The sequence below is a fragment of the Emydura macquarii genome, unplaced genomic scaffold, assembly GCF_026122565.2.
Source record: "Emydura macquarii macquarii isolate MOO-44397 ecotype Brisbane River unplaced genomic scaffold, CSIRO-AGI_Emac_v2 contig_587, whole genome shotgun sequence".
In the NCBI taxonomy this organism is placed as follows: domain Eukaryota; kingdom Metazoa; phylum Chordata; order Testudines; family Chelidae; genus Emydura; species Emydura macquarii.
This window is the reverse complement of record NW_027130724.1, coordinates 4582863-4600108: the sequence shown is the minus strand read 5'-3', so window position 1 is coordinate 4600108 and position 17246 is coordinate 4582863. Positions and strand designations below refer to the sequence as shown.

The 17246-nt window shown below is 42.7% G+C and overlaps 2 protein-coding genes across 10 annotated transcripts in view; one reads left to right on the top strand and one right to left on the bottom strand.

Moving 5' to 3' along the window:
* The window catches only part of AP2A2 (adaptor related protein complex 2 subunit alpha 2), an 86527-nt gene extending 82007 nt beyond the window's left edge, over positions 1 to 4520 (bottom strand). For all 7 annotated transcript variants that reach the window (XM_067540555.1, XM_067540557.1, XM_067540558.1 and 4 more), the window contains exon 1: positions 4398 to 4520. In XM_067540555.1, coding sequence (XP_067396656.1) covers positions 4398 to 4464 — 67 coding nt within the window. In that variant the 5' untranslated portion in view covers positions 4465 to 4520. The remainder of the gene's footprint in view (positions 1 to 4397) is intronic.
* Positions 4521 to 16828: 12308 nt separating this feature from the next.
* The window catches only part of CHID1 (chitinase domain containing 1), a 216968-nt gene continuing 216550 nt past the window's right edge, over positions 16829 to 17246 (top strand). For all 3 annotated transcript variants that reach the window (XM_067540388.1, XM_067540385.1, XM_067540387.1), the window contains exon 1: positions 16829 to 16864. The gene's annotated coding sequence lies outside the window, so the exon portion shown is untranslated. The remainder of the gene's footprint in view (positions 16865 to 17246) is intronic.

Genomic DNA, 17246 nt, shown 5'->3' with positions numbered 1-17246 from the left:
ACTTAAGAACTTTTGAAAATTTTATCCAAAAATAAATGAGTTCACTGACAAACTGGCAACATTTTATAGCTCTCTAAAAATGCAATAGTCAGTAAAGGGCTCAAAAAACTACACACAATGAAAGGCAGTCTCTTCAGCCTCCACCCCATTTGTAACCTCCTTTTCCTTGTCAAAGATCACAAGGGTATCCAACCAACTCCAACAACATTGATATTCACTGACATCCTTTTACCCTTCAATCAAGCTTAAATTTAGGATGTGACAGCTTGGCATATTCTGACTATTAGCAGAGGTTACAGGATGGCACAAGCTCCATTGGCCAATAAGCACATGACATCAGCTTTATCTCAACTCCTTAGCAGAAGAAACCACTGCCCTCCAAGACACTGTGATGCTTATGAGAAATCAGCACCTGAATGAAAAAGAGCTGACTCAAAAAGAACGTAAGCAAGACAGAACTAGCAATATTGGAAAGGGAAAATGCACGCTGAAAACACTACAAGACACTGCTGCTTCCACAAAGGCATTTGATCTCTATTTGTTAAGACAATACAAATCCCTAAGATCCTAGTGGACTCATCATAATTATGGGTATACAGGCATAAACAGTGGTGAGATAATCCGTCTGTCTCCAGTTCCTGTGAAATTATGTCCTTTCTTCTAGGATGAAATTCTGACCATACTAATTTGTGCTAATCACCCCTAGATTGAATTATTATAATTCACTGTTTGTGGTTGAGGCTATAGGCAATGTAAAATTAATCTTGCACAGACCTTAGTAGTGTCCTTAACAAGAAAGGCCTATGAAAAATATCACAATTGCGTTGTGCCACTAGCACACATCCCCAGTTTACTTCCCGCAGGAATTCAAAACCTCAATTTTTATCTTTAAGGCCTTCCATACATAGCACCTAACTACAGAGTTTAATTCACAACCAAAGTTTCATCCACAACCAACAGACACAGATGCTCTCCTATGGAACAATGCAAACATTTCTCAAATTGAAGGTTACAATATCTAGAGAAAAGTACTCAATCCAGTCTGCCTCTTCACCTCTGTAGAATCACCTTCCAGAAGACAAGGCTGAACCTGAGTTTTGCTGTTTTCAGAGCATGTTACAAGGCCACTTCTTACATTCATAACCATAAAGAGGAGGATTACAAGAAAATAAAAAGTATGCAAAGCTGGAAAACCTTAGAGGTGAAGAACAAAGTCCACTATGGACAACTCTATGCAAACATTACTGTAACTGACAGCGATAAGTAACAGACAAGATGGGTGAAATAATATCTTTTATGGGAGCAACTTGTATTTTATTGGACAGTAGTAAGTGATATCTTAGAAATACTTAAGGTGGTCGTTACAGCTTTTGTTGTCAAGGCATTTTTCATTTGAAAAATACAGAATTAAATGTATTACATTTTGTTTATTAGCAAACTTCAATGACAACGTTCAGCATTTAGAACTGGGGAAAACAAAGCAGATAGTGGATATACTAGAGAAAGTTGTGAGAGAGTCACTAGAGCCTTCATATAGTTGCAACTATGACTTAGGTATAAACAATAAGCTCAATCATTTTCATTATTTTATAGCAAGCATATGTATAGTAAGTGCAAACTTGTCTGAAGAATGAGTTAATATTTTATTGATTTTACTACAAAATTACATTTTGCCAAACTAGTTCATGCAACTAGTGTAAGCAAGACCTTTTTCTTTCTCTTCAGCTGGGTCCTTCTAAGACTGATGACATTGAGAATGTCTGCATACTAGCACTAGTTGCACTGTCTTGGTGCACAGAGCCTAGACTTGATACACAATTTTACAACATACTTACATGTTTTAAGTTTTTCCAACTTGTTACTATGTGATATATCCTCCAAACTCAAGTTTTTGTGCAAAACTAACATGGTTAAATTAAGAGCTTAAAAGTTAGCTTATATGGAAAAGTTAATGTGACCATTAATTTTCTCTTGTAGGTTTCATATGTTCAGGGTTCCATTATCACCAGTCTGATTTTAATTCTGGCCCATTAATTAAGATGAGATAAAAGGAACATGCTACTTCTTTTCAGAGTGTGACCTATCACAACAGATCTTTATGGAGAACAGAATAGCAGCACGGTTGGAAAGCTATCTGAAAACAGTCAATGGTGGCAGTGACTGCAGTATTAAGAATGACAGCAGTTATATTTGGTGTTAAATGTCACAGAATTCCCAGAATTTACATAGGACTCTGAATTTCACCAGGAAATCTTTAACATATAGTTGGGTCCAACAAAAGAAAAATGAAAAAATCCACTTATGGCTCATCTTAGACACCTTTCTCCTATTTGCCACAATATCTGAGCACATCGTGGTCGTTAATGTATTTATCGTCACAACACCTTGTAAGGTATGGAAGAGGTACTAACCCCCATTTTACAGATGGGAAACAGAGGCATAGAGATTACATGATTTGCCCCATGTCACACAGAGAAGTCTATGGCAGACATGATAACTGAACCTGCATCACCCAAGTCCCAGGTTAGTGTCACCTTATTCTCTGGACCATCTTTCTTTTCCACTTTCGGGCTAGAGACCCTATCACCACCATACAGTAAGTTGTTTGTTGCCTGGTTTATATACATGCTGCCCCCATTACCACCCTTACACTCACTCCAACTGAGTCATTTCTTCCATCCCCTACCCTGGCCTCCATTGCCAGTGCTTGCATTTTGTCTCCATGCTGTAAAGTGTATGGGTTTTTCTGGTATGCTGTATCCAGGCAGGAAAACTATGCAATGTCAGCCAGTATTTTAGTCACTTTATCAATATGGAGCACTAAGACAATCACAACTGCAGAAATGAGCACCAGCTTTTTAGTTATCATGGATCCCTAGAGTTCTATTCATCTTCACTAACCGCAGGCAAAGTATAATTTCTTCAGGCCATGGAATTTTGGTTTTGTGCAGTTCTAATTTCACAATCATAGTGCTCCTCATTTAGTCTTTGTACATGTAGCACAAGCCACATTCCCTTCATGTTTCTGTATCCAAGCAAATCAGATATACTCAAATATTATGATGAATTGCTTCAACAATCCCATTAGTTCATCAGTACCCTGGAGGAATATTTAAGTGACAGATAATATCATAGGTAAAACTCTCCTTATAAGAAATTAACACCTTAGTTTAACACATTGAATGTCTGAATGACATTTGACTAAAAAAGGATTAATTTTGTGTTCAGAAGATCTCAGGAACATGCAATATTTGGTGGCAAATATTTTTAAGAGTTACCTTTGTGCTTAATATTAATCCAATTCTCAAGGTCACACAAAGAACTCCAAGAATTCAAGCTTTTCTCTAACACACACCCCTCCTCCCCCACCTTTTCCCTTTATCAGACACAGCAGACCTGTGTTTGCCTCTCTCTGACACACAAACACATACACAGCACTCCCTTGCCATCACCCTCAGGCACATTATGGTATTTTCTTTTCATGTCTCTTTTCACCTCATCCTCGATCTTAAGATCAGGGACTAAAGCTCTGCCTGCACATTATACTTGTCAAACTAAAATAATTTTTTTTTAAATCAATTTAGACTGGCACAAACATCCTGTGTGGGCAAACTTAAAGGGGCCTACAACGGACATTGATTCAGCTTAATTCAGTAACATCCTGAATTAAGCTACATTGATATAGCCCTACTGTGAAACAGATTTAAATTTGTCCACCAAGGGCAGTGAAGGAAGGGGGGGGGGAAATGTTGTATCTCTTTCAACCCAATTAAAAACAGATTTCAGCTCCACTACCACAACCTTTGCTCTCAGACAAGGCCGGAGTCGCTCCCCTTCGCACACCGAGCACTCCTCTCTGCGTGGACTAAAGGACAGCTCAAGACTCGTGACAGCCCCCACCCCAATCCACATCGTACCCACACAACCAAGGACTGGGGGCTGGCCGTCCCGCGAAGGAGGCTTGTCACCCAGGAAGAAGCCCCAGGGCTCAGCAGCGCTTGGAAATCTCACGACGGGTGGCGGGCGGGGGGGGGGGGGTAGGAAGACGGGGGGGTGTGTGTGAAGAGCAGCTCAGACACCCCTTCCCAGGGAGACATCACCAGAAGAGGAAACCCTCCCAACCCCACGCACCAGGGACTATTTACCCCCTGCCTGTGTCGGCTCCCAAAGATAGATACATACATGCATACACACATAGACCGCACACGCGCCAAGGTGCACGCAGCCCCCTTCCCCACACAAACCAAGCCCCCCCACCCCCAGTGTAAACACCCCCTGCAATCTGCCGGCCTGGCACGGCACGGCTCGGCCCGGCTCGGCTCGGCTCGGCCCCCCCGAGAAGCCCTCCCCGCCCGGCCCCGTCTCCAGGGGCGGCCCCGCTCCCCGGCCCCACTCACAGTTCCTGATGTCGGAGATGAAGACGGCCAGGCCCCGCATCCCGTCGCCCTTCGACACGGCCGGCATCTTGGCCCAGCAGCCGAGCCCGCAGCCGTCAGCACAACGGATCCGCTACAACCGCCGGCGCCGCTGCGCTCGGGCTCTTCAGCCGCCGCCTGTGTGCGCAGGCGCGGGGCCCACCCACTAGCTCAGCAGCAGGCAAACAAGGTGGGGGGGGGGAGGAGAGAGCGAATGAGAGAGAGAGGCTGTGAGAAAGGGGCCTGCGGCGCCCCCTGCTGTGTGGAGCGGGGAATGCGAGTCAGGGAGGGAAACTGACTACGGTTAATAACACCACCAGCTCACCTTCCCATGCCCCAACGTGGGGGCAACCTATGGTAGGGTCGGAGCATCAGAGACTAACAGTCCTACCTGAACGTGGTACCCAGCGCTGAAGGAGAGCTCAGAGGTTTGTCTCTTTCACTGACAGACTGTGGTCCAATGACACATATTACCTCACTTTGTCTCTCTGGTACCTGAGAGAGGAATTCATGTGACAAGCCATCAGCTGGACAATGTTTTCTGGTCCACATTTGCTCTACAATCATTACTTATTTATAATTATTAATTATTTTGTATTATAGCAACAACTAAAGTCCCCAACCAGTGTTGGGGGAGGGGGGTGTCTCACTGTTCTAGGTGCTGTACACACACATAGCAAGAAACAGTAGTTCCTGTCCCCAAAGAGTTTATAATCTAAATAGACAAGACAGGAAAAAGGAGGAAGAAAAATGGATGGAAGAATTATTATTTCCATTTCACAGATGGGGAACTGAGGCACAGAGGGATTAAGTGATTTGTCCAAAGTCACTAAGGAAGTTTGTAACAAAGCTTAGAATTGAACTGAAATCTCCCAGTCTCAATTCAGCATCCTAATCCTAACACCATCCTTCCTCCTTATCATCTGTTTTAGTTTTGTTTATAAGACTGTATGCTCTGTCAGCTCCTGCACCTGAACGTGGGGAAAGCACAATAGCATCATTAAGTTGTGAGAAAAGACAATTATTTATTTTAATTTCACCAAACTGAAACCAAAAGAGATCATTTCTGTCAGCCCACACATCATACTTCCAAATCCATGGATACGAAAGGGGCACAATATAGTCCGTGTGCAATTAAAAGGGATTAGGCTGAGTGACTCTTTCTGAGGTTTTGACAAGGTCAGGAATCCTTAAACCTTTTAAATCTGGAAATCATTTTTCTGCCATTTGAAAAACATCATAACTACTACACCTCTCATCAAATATGTTTGCTATTTTGGTATTATTGAAAATATTAATCTGTTTTGATGATAGTTGAAAGCAAATCAATGCATTTTGTGAACTCCATAGAAAATATGTACAGGTCCCATGGGGCAACAGATCCCAGCTGGAGAATATCTGAATTAGATAACCTCCATTTTCCCCCCAGACTTACCATCTAAGAATCCATAATGTGCAAAGGAGTCAGAAAGCTAAATCACCAAGCATTATATTTTATAGTCATATAAACCACCATCATGAGACATTGTAATATCCAGGCTATTAACCCCTCTGAAATAACTTCTCAGGATCTCATATCTAGCATGACAATCATGAGATTTTCCTGGGGATCTTCTTGCCCACCACACACCTGGACTTACATGTCTAGACCTGCTCTTCGGCCTAGCTGTAAGAATATTAGGAGGAATAATAATTATTATGCTCTGTCCTGGTCCATCCTTTACCTCCTTGTGACCTTCCCTTTCTTCCATCTGAAAAATAATTCATTTGTGCTTACCTATCTCTAGGAGTCAGGACCTCATAGAATTAAGGCATTTTCAGGATGCCATGGTGGAGAACATATTCTAACTATAGCATTGGTGTGGCTGGACTGATAAGACTGACTAAACCCATTGCCTTCCTGTTTGACAAGTACATTGTCCCTCACTCCACAAGTATCTGAGGAGATAGCCTAAAATCAGGGTGAGCCCAAGACTTTGTCTTCACTGCCGAAAAGATGTTTTCCTTACAGTGAGATAACTAATACATGGTAAAAACAACGAGAGTTCTGTGGCACTTTAAAGACTAACAAATTTAATTTTTGTTAGTCTTGAAAGTGCCACAGAACTCTTGTTGTTTTTGCTGTATACAGACTAACATGGCTACCCTTCTGGAACTGTAATACATGTAGTTATCCCGCTGTAAAATCACAATGGAGACATTTCTCCTGGAGACAAACAAGAATGTGGTGTATGGAGCTTTAAGAATTATGGTGACTGGATGTGGCAATTTAAATTCCTGACTGAGTCCAAAGTCATGATCCTGCAATTTGTTGTATGCAGATGGATCCATGGCCTGCACACAATTCCACTGACTTTTATAGGGCTCTGTCACACACAGCATGTTGCAGGATTTCAGCCCAAAAGACTGATCTGAATGCATTTGCAGCTGGGATTAAAATTGGAGACTGAATTTAAGACTGAAGTGGGCTGGATATAGCTTATAAATAAGGACTCATTCACAGTGCTAGCCTGATTAATTTCTGTTGTTATTTTGTTTTCTTATTGTTGCTACTATTGTTAGTCTAGTTCAATTACAGCTATTTGCTGTAGTTATAATTTAAAAGTCCTGATTTGCTTTGTGACGGAGTGTACAGACTCCATCCCTAGGCTGGCAGGAAAACAGATAACCCCTTTTCTTGGGAAAGGGCCACAGCCAAACAACTGTAAATATATTCAGGAAGAGGCAGAGACAGCAGTGCAGAAAGAAAGCCTGCATCTTCCTCCCCTTCTATGAACCATGAGGGCTTGCTATGTTAGCCTTGGAACTTCACCATTCCTTACAGGAATTATCTTAAACTTTCTTGAAGATTCCATAAATGTCTGACTCTGCAAAATACAGAGCACTCAGTTCCATTGAAGTAAAAAGAATTTAAGGGTGTCAAAGCCTCCCAGGGTCAGGTTTTAAAGATGAGAAGACAAAACTTCAAGTATGCATGGAGGGACAGATACAATCCAAATGACTAGAGCATCCAGTGGCTCACAATGAAACACAGATTGTTACAAGAATGCTTTATATATATATATATATATAATAGATAAAGTGACAGATGGTGTTCAAGAACATGTAGCATAATTCTTGGGATTTGTACACCCCATACAAATACTCGTTGTGCTCTGAAAATGACTTCCTTTGAGTGGCTCTTTAAATCAGCTCTTAACACAGGTCAAATTCAAACAGGAAATGAAAGCCATTCAAACTATCTACAATTCCTTCTTGTTTGACTGCTAAATGATTCCCCTGGCTTGGCTCATCCTACCTGCAGGTTAATGTCACAAGGTAAAGAAAGTAATAACCTATATTTCCTGACTAACTCTAAAGAAAACAGGTAAACATTTTTATGTTAAATATCTGTTTGCTGGCCAGTGTGACTACCCTGCAGATTGAAGTCCTCCATGCAGACATAGCACAGGCAGAAAAGCAAGCCTCTTCTACATAATCTCACCAAGTTAACCTTGAAATGGACAGACCACCTGCAGGAGTAAAAGAATAATTCAAGTCTCGCCAACTGCTTCACTCCTTGATTTCTCTGCTGAGACCACAGACAAGGCTGACGATGTCCATTGTAGTGATTTTACAATCACCTCCACATCTGCCAGGACTGAAACTACAATCATGCTATACATAGTCCACTGAACCAGTAGAACTAGCAAAATGCTTCATTATTTACAATTGTGACAACAAACAGAACAGTCACATTGAACTCCAGTGGGTTTCTTAAACCCAGAACTATAACTGGAGTTGGTGCAGACTTGTATAATCTCCAGAAAGTCATTGGGAAGGCAAAAACTGGAATGTCCACAGAAACACCTTCTTATGGGGTTTCAGAACATTCTGCTGTGCACCAGCACAGGGTAGGCATTCCTGGCCATATCTCTTCATTTAGAGAGCTGTGTTACCCAAGGAATGGACGGAGAAGCAACCCTGACACAGTAAGTGCTGGAGCTGAATTTAGCTCCGCTCCTATGCACTCCTGTAAGACTTTTCAGAATCTGTCCCATAGTTTATTTGATCAATGGCTTTCCTGATCTCACAGGATAAGTAAAAAATAGACTATACCTAACCCAACACCCCTAGAAATCTAAAACTTTTTTGTACTGCTTCCCTTGCTAGCTCACTAAATCTTCCTTGCAGTCTCTAAGCTGTTTCCAGCTAATACTAATTTCACCAAATTTGTTAAAACATTCTGCTTCTCTCTCTTGTGTCTTTAATCCTCCTTGATTCAAGAGCTGAATTAAATTATAGAAGATGAGTCTAGTGAGAAAGTTATTATCTCTTATGTTTCTTAGGTAACCACTTGAAGTGTGGACTTTCTAGAGCTCCTTCTTCTGAAATCCTCTGAAATGCTAATCAACATAATCTACTTCAAAGGGCTGCATTTTATATTCTGGATTATTACATCCAGACAATCCCCTAGTCTATTTGGTTTCTCTTTACCTACAAACTTAAGTAGAGAGAAGAAACTGTCCTCTTCCATACATCAAAGACCATTTTATTTTAAAATCAGAACTTGACAAGAGGTCTAATTCCCTTTGAAGCTTCAAGTTTATGACTAAACTACTTAATTTCAAGTTACACAAAAAATAAACTCCATAATATTTTAAGCAGGTTGGCCAAAATGACGTGTTGATCTAATTTCCACTCATAAAAAGACAGTGTCACCTGGTGGCCAAATGCACCATCCCCAAGTGTCTGACTTTTTTATATTAAATTTCTATAGTGCTCTTGGGTCAAAATACCCTTAGGGAATAAGTTGGAACCATCATACACATTTTTAATATAAATCCAGGCTTCACCGAGACATGTTCCCTTCCTCCTTTTAGTATTCAGTGCTATGAGCAGATTTATATGCCACCTATACTGAGGCTGATCTGAGTTTGTTTGCACTTATGAGTAGCAAGTTGGAATTTTTGTCTTAGCTAGAACTGTATTAACTTTGATGCATTATATGCAGACTTTTTCCCAGATAAATGTAATACTACATAGGACAAATAAAGATACAATCTATAAAAAGATAAACTGATAGCCCCTGTCCAGTGAAGTAACATTGAATTATTATCATTGGGAGTTCAGGCATGCAGTGTTTGTGGGATTAGGCCTTCTATCTGTCTCATCTAAAATGGCATTTTCAGCTTCTTCTTTAGGATGAACTTCTAATTTGTTACACAAGTACAATTCGAGTCAATGGAAATTCTATATCTGTGTTTGCAGGTTGAATTTGACTCTTGCATATTGTACCCTATGTGCAAAATCAGAGCAAGGAAAGGAGCAATTAGTTGGGGTAGTGAACCAAAAAAACATGACCTTACAGTTTCTTGCACCATGTGTAGTCATTAGGACTAGTGCAAATTAGTGTAAAATGCTGCCAAAACAGAATTGTGCTCACTTTGCACAAGTGTAATTAACTACACAAAGTGTAAGACCATGGAAAATCAGCCTCTGTATCTTGCTGTATTGCTGTGCGGGAGCAGGAGCCAGGGCGATGGAGGGATGAGTAGGGAGCCTAGGGAGGCAGCAGGGGTTAGGGGCACCAAAATACAAGTTCACACAGGGTGCCATTTTCTCTAAGGCAAGCCCTGGGGATGAGACTGGGGATGGGGTCATCACATCCTAGAGACCCTTGACTGCCCACAAGGTCCTTTAGAACCATAATCAGCCAGGAGTAAGCTAGAACAACCCTGAAACTTACAACAGCAAAACTCACTCAGAGGCTTGCTGATCAGCTGAGTTGACCTTCCGGGCAGGAAGGATCAGCTGCAGCCTCCTGATAGTGAGAGCTGCTCCCATCCTTCCTGGGCAGGTTGATTTGGAGCTGGCTCAGCTCTGAGTGCAGAACATGGAGAGCGCTGCCTGGCAGAGAGGGGGGTGCACTATTGCAGAAAGGAAATTGATCCGTGGGCCCTGTGTCCAACTCCAGCTATTTCTCTTTTCCCCCTACCTCTGAAGGAAGCTCAGTTTCAAGGAAGTGCATAGCCTTGGGACTTTGCAGAGGGGAATTCAGTGGATAAGATTATATATTGGATATAGGGATGTCTGTGGGCAGATGGAGGAGATATAGCATTCTGCCCTGGATGAATTGCTGTCAGCAGGCAGTAAACCTGGGACCTCTGATTCTAAAAGCATGAGCCTGAACTGCTAAAGACTCAGCTCTGCCTAGCAAAGGCTATACCAGACTCATCAACCTCTCTCTGACCCAGCCACCATTAAAGGGGGACTGAACATCACATTGAGTGGCCATGGGTAATAGAGAATGGAAATTTGGATTGCGGGAGAGAATATTTGGGAAGAGAGCAGTGTTCGTAAACTTACTAGTAGAGATGAAGAGGAGAACATGTACTGGTGGGGACCTCAGTGGGGCTTGTAGTGCCGAGGGTCTGTCCCTCTGACTTTGCTGGCAAGACTACTGCTCTGTTCCAAACGTAGCATGTGTGCTAGCTTCAGTGGGAATCAGGCATGTGACAGACTGAATTGGTTCCAAGAATACCAGTGATTCTATTTGCTAGTTTAGCATGGTTGTATTGCCTTCATATGAAATGCTGATTTGGAAGCTGTAGAGCTATCCCATGCATCTGAATGAATAAGTATAATACCGTTCCAGTAATAGTATCTCTTGGTTTTTGGGCTTCCATGATTTGTAAGAATCCCCAAATAAAGCAAATATAAAACATGAACATGATGATGATCTGGGAGAGGTAAGGATACTTCACAGACAGCAGTGAGTCCAGTGGTCAGTGTGACCAAAAATCTCTACAAGTAGAAACAAAGGAAGTCTAAGCAACAAAATAGGGAAATAATGGGGTCAAATGCCTATTAGATTACAGTTACTTAACATACCCTGTTGATGTCCTTTTGCCACTCCTATATTTTCCATGCTGCCCCTTCCCATGAAACATACTCCCATACCCAGACAAGTCTTCTTTGTTCATTCAATTTACAGTTTTCATGAGACCCACAATACAGAGCAATGAGGGAAAAAGGAAAATTATAATGAAGCTTAGATAGATTATCATGAAGTAATGAAGACAACAAACCTAAATAACCTTATAAGCTTATTCTCTTTTTATTCTTTACTTCCTTACCCCAGTGTCTGTGGCTCAACATATAACTTCATGGGCTAGATCCTTAACTGTCCTGCAACTTGCATTGTCACTTTCACCTTGCATAATGGATGTAAAACACAACCAAATCAAAATGGTAAAATTTTGCACTTTCATTATTTTGTAGTACGGTAGTAGCTCCTATATAGTTAAGGTTGAGATGAACCTATTGATTAACAGATGATTTTTTCTGAGTGCTCTAAAGTCCACACACAGACTTAGATTATCTTGAAAATTGCTGTGCCACATTGTAGTACAGTTAGTGGTCACTTGAACAAGGGATACACAAGGTACAGAACCTCTAAACATGTGACAGTATCATTTTCTGGTTCTTAGTGCACTTTTTGTGCACACCTGGGGCTCAAACTATTTCACTGAAACACCCCAACCAATATCACCTGATAAGGTTTGATCTCTGCTAGGGTCTGGTACCCACTGCAACTTCAGGGAAGCAGCATTTAAAAAGTTATTAGGAGTTAAAGTTAGCTTTATAAACTGGGGTGAGCCTGGATAACATTCTACAGTGATTTGTACATGCAGGCACTGGACTGCTGTTCTGGAGAGGATGAATGCATAGGGATGCCTTATGTTGAAGTCACTGGCTAGCTCAGGGTAATATGCTGTAGCCATTGAACCTGAGCAGCATCAAAATACTCCGTCTGGCAGATTGCTGAGCGTCTGCTGTCCATGTTATTTATCCCTGTCTGCATTCTGCTTTGGGTTAGGAGTTTCTTAGGGAAATTTCACCACAAGAGTTTTTTGGTTTTTTTTAATACTTCAAATTGTTCTAAAATCCACACACAGAGGGAGATGGACATGAACACTGCCGTGCCACGGCAGAAGAGAAGTAGAGTTTGTGGTACAAATTTAAGGACATATGCCAAGGATTTCCCAATATATAGCCCATAAAAATATGTCATTTTCAGATTTTTATGACACTTTTGGTAAAGAAGCAGGGAAAATAAGGCTGTGAATCTCATAAAAAATGTATCACTGGACCCTGACCTCAACTAAGGACCAGTTTAGAAATATTTCAAAACTTATTGCGTTACAAAAGCTTTAGTATTCACTTACAGACTGTTTGTAGGCATGAGAGCTACTGAGTCCTCAAAAACAAGAGAAATTTACTGCCCCAAAACTTTGTTAACATAGAGTTCAGATTGACTAGCAGTACCTTGTAGCCTTCCAGAACATCAAACGCATCTGTAATTAAATGTCTGAACACCAGGAAATAGAGTTACAGTAATGCACACACCATTCTATTCTATTCTATATGGGTTCTTATACTGCGATCATCGCTGTAGTATCTGGAAGCCTTCTAGTAGTGCATTAAGCAGCATAACAAACATATGTCATATGTTGTTTGTTCTCTCATCCCCAGGAGGAGAAGTGTGTGCAGTGGAATGTCTTGTTTTGGTAAGGTGTTTTGTTTTTGTGGGCTTTTTGTTGTTGCTTTTGGCTCTTTGTTTTTTTGTTTTGTTTTTTATAACTACACATTTTGCTCTATGTTTATGTTAGAGAAGGCAGGTCAAAGAAATGCATCTTGTGCTTGCAGTGCAAGGTTGTGAGGCTTGTGATGATCCTTAGTTCCTGTGGGAATTCATTCCACAGTCTTGGACCAGGTCCCAAGAAAGTTCTGTCTCCTGCATAAATGAGCTTTACCCTTGTAAAGAGTTCCATTGTACTAGAGAAGCAAAGTTATCAATCACAGGCTTCATCCTGGAGCTTTAGGCAATCTTTAAGATATCCTGAAACTATGCCATGGTGTGCCTTGAAGATAAGGACCAATATCTTGAACTTGGTTTAAAATTCCATGGGAAGCCAGTGTAGAGAGCAGGAGGGTGGGTTTGATATGCTTACATTAGCCAGTGTTGCTGAGGAGATGCAGTGCAGAGTTCTGTACTATGTGGAGTGTCCTGCCACATAATCTTAGTTCTGCCCCCATTGAGCAGTGCCCCAACAATTCTGTGAGATCATAGGACTATATCCTTCCTGAGCACTTGGGCCCAGATTCACAAAGGCATTTAGGCTTCTAACTTCCATTGATTTCAGTGGAAGTTAGGAGATACCTTTGTGGATCAGGGCCTTGAAGAACAGTGTAAAAATGCCCAAGAGTAATGTGGTGGAAACTCTGAGGCCTTGTCTTGAATAGGATAAAGCTCATATTTAGGTTAGCCTTAGCAAATGTGAGCTATCTAGGGATGACCATCACTCAACCATTTTGTTTCCTCCACGCAAGCCACTGAAGAGTTGCCAGATATTTACATTTATTCATTCCTGACCCATAATGAATCCTTAAAACACAATCTTTGGTTAGCTAGGACTGAGCCTTGTGGTGTGCTATGATGTGTGGTACCAGACTGTTACAGTTCCCTGGGACAATAGTATAGTAGTATAGTATAGGTTAGAGTGCAAAGGATTGTGCAATTGCCAGAGCAGATGTGGGGTTCTGGTGCACAATGAGAATATGTAAGTATTAGGAATTGGTGACACGTGCTTATATTCCCCATCTTCTTGACATACCTCCTAGAATGTCAGACTCTGAAGGCAGTGGCAGTTTTGACAGTGGCAGCTTTTCTAGCATCCCTGAAACTCTACAGATGTGTTCAAAACTTATATACCTTTAAAAATGTTATGGGGGCCATTGTGATCATCTACTTGGACCTTCTGCATATCACAGCCCAGTGAAAAAGGATCAATGATTTCTTTAGCTGCAACTGTAGTTATCCTCAAATGGCAATGTGAGCTCTGGTAAGTTGCTGCAGCTACTCCCTGGATCAATAGAGCTACCCCTACTACAGAAAGGGTCATCAGAAGTGTATGAAGAGGAAGGACGGTATAGCATTATTGGACACAACACAGAAAATGGCAGAATTTATTAGGGATAGATGATCAGGTTTGGTTTTGTCCCTGTTCTTATTGCTAACTGCATGTAGGCAGAGTGAGGGTAATGTCTTCCCACATGATACAACCTTAACACTGTATTTTCTGCGTTTTCCGAGATTTAAGTATAGGGTTATCTGATGCCCTTGGAAGGGTGCAAAGTTTTTGCGTGGTGAATGACAAATTACAAGTGAACAGAAAATCTGATGCCATGTCTCTAATTAGATTGCAAACAGCTTTAGGTAGGGTACCTGCCTCTTGTTTTGTGAAGCACCTTGTAAAATTAGAGTGCCTTATAAATAAAACTGACTACTAGTTGAATTAAATGCACTATTTCTGCACTGCAAAAACAAGTCTTCGGAAGCCCATGGCTAGATTAAAATGTCATTCCTGTTATGGAAGCATCCTACAGAGTTCTGGGGTGTTGATGCACTGAACAAGTGGGATGATTCACTCCCATTACCTGCATTTTATTTTACGGGAATTATGTTAATATTATAGTTCTGGTACCAGGCTTGTTTGCAAGTAACAATTTTCTTTCAGTCCAAGTGTTCTAGATTCCAGAAAGCTGCATATAATGTGAACACCAGAGGAGAGAGACAGTGCTCTAACAGCCTGGCAAGCCTGACTCAGAGTTGCAAGGTACCAATCTCTTTTTCAAATGCTGAAGGGTGTTCATCAGATCTTAACTGCAGAACAGACCTGTAAAGAACCAGAGTAGGTGGGTGGAAATGAAGGCAATTTTTGAAGATAGTTTATTCTTTAACTTTTCTGAGACTATTCCAGGCTGCAAGATGGCTCACAGAAGGTCCAGCTATGAACAAACCACAAATAAAATCCACTAAGCTTTCCACCCTATTGTTGTTTTGTCAACTCCCTCAATTTTATCAGGTCTTCTGATAGAGTGTTTTTCCTAATGCTCCTGAAATCCTGTGATTACATCAGAATTTCAGTTTTAATTTTAAAAACTTTCTAACCCTCCTAGCTGCAGATAAGCTTAAAAACATGAACCTTAAAGGCTAAAATGAGAAAATAAAAAAATCCCAACTTAAAAAAAATCTCTTAATTATTAAGACAGTAATGACTCTTTTAGGCCTCACTTATGATTTCTTGAACACTCTGGGTTGGCAGTACAGTCTGTTGATTTGTGTTGTGAACAAGAACTTGCTAAACATCTGGGCAGTTTCTATTCATGTGTAAGCTCAATTCACAGAATCAGAGAGCAGTTTATTCCCTTACTAGTTAAGGAACAGCAAACCATCTCCCTCATGAGTAACCAGGTTTTTTGTTGGGGTGGGGGGAGGAGCAGGGAAGTATCTGAAACTATCTATTTAGGGAAGCACTACCAGTTAGAAATCTAATTTATCCCACAAAACCCATGCTGCTCTGGGGAGAGGGCTGTGACTCTCCTTCAAGGACCATTGATTGGTACATCATGACACACTTATAAAGGCAACATTTGCCTTAGTGCTGTGAGTTGCTCTATGTGGGCAGATGACCAGTGACTCGGTTGCGTCTGGGTGCTGGGGTCCACTCCTGAGGGGCAGCCTTTTTCTCTACAGGTTTGGACCTTTGTAGTCACTCTTGCTAAAGGGAAATGCAGACTCTAAGGTTAGATGATGTTCTGGAGGGTACTTTTGAGCCCATGAGGTACCAAATGCCTAAGCTTACTCCCATTTTGAATGCCAGGAAAGCTGGTGAAATCAAACTAATTTCTCTAATGAACGTTGCTGCCCCTTTGAATCTGGAAGCACCACCTGAGGGAAGTGGGACAGTGGTGTGCCCTGTTCTCCTCACTTCCAGGTAGGGTGACCAGCTGTCAGACCGATTTTATAGGGACAGTCCTGATATTTGGGGCTTTTTCTTATATAGGTGCCTATTAGCCCCCACATGCTGTCCCGATTTTTCACACTTGCTGGCTGGTCACCCTACTTCCAGAGGCTGGCTGCTAATGGCTCTTGGCATAGTCCTGCTGGGTATGTGTAGAGAATAAGCCCTGGCGTGGCCTGCTTGCCACGAAGGACGCTGCAAATGCATGAGGTCATCCGTGGAAGGAGCATGGGTGCCAGGCAGCCACATCCACTGGGGCTTCGTCCCCAGCTGCTTGTGGGAAGGTAACAGCTTTGGTGGAGGGGACCCTTGAGTTAATAGCTGAAGACTGCCCCCCGCACGCACACACACACACACTCTAGGTCCTTTCCCACACAGGCTATGTATTGATTTGCTGCTGCGGTGGCCGCCCCCCGCCAGCGCTGTGCACGTGGGGCGCCTCCAGGAGCGGGAGCAGCGAGGGCGGCCGCTACAGCTTTAAAAGGCGAGCGCTGGGCGGGGTTGGGCTGAGCCGCCTGCCCTGCTAGTCCCGGGCTCGCTTCCACTTCCGAGTCGCTGGCGGCTGCTCGGGTGGGGAAGCAGGCGGCAGCAACGGCTGGGGTAACGGAGCCGGGCGGGGCGACAAGGGGTGGGGAGCCCGCGGCACGGCGGCCGGGGCAGGCAGCGTGAGCACCTGGCGGGCGGGACCCGAACTCCGGCTCTGGAAGGGGCTGCCCGCCGCTGGCCAGTCCCGCTTGCTGGCGGGCCGGGCTCGTCCCCTTCCTTTAATGGGCCCCCGCACGTAGCGGGGGGGCTGGCGCAGGTGGGGCTCCCTCTCCCTCAGCCCCCTCCTCCCTCGGTTATTAATTTTCCTGAAGGGCACTTCCTCTGCCGCCCAAGCAGCGTGGAGAAGTGTGGGGAAGGGATGGCAGGTGTCTCCTCCCCCTTAGGCGGCGGAGGGAGACCTGGTGGCCTCTTCCCGCAATGGACCTGCGGGGATAGC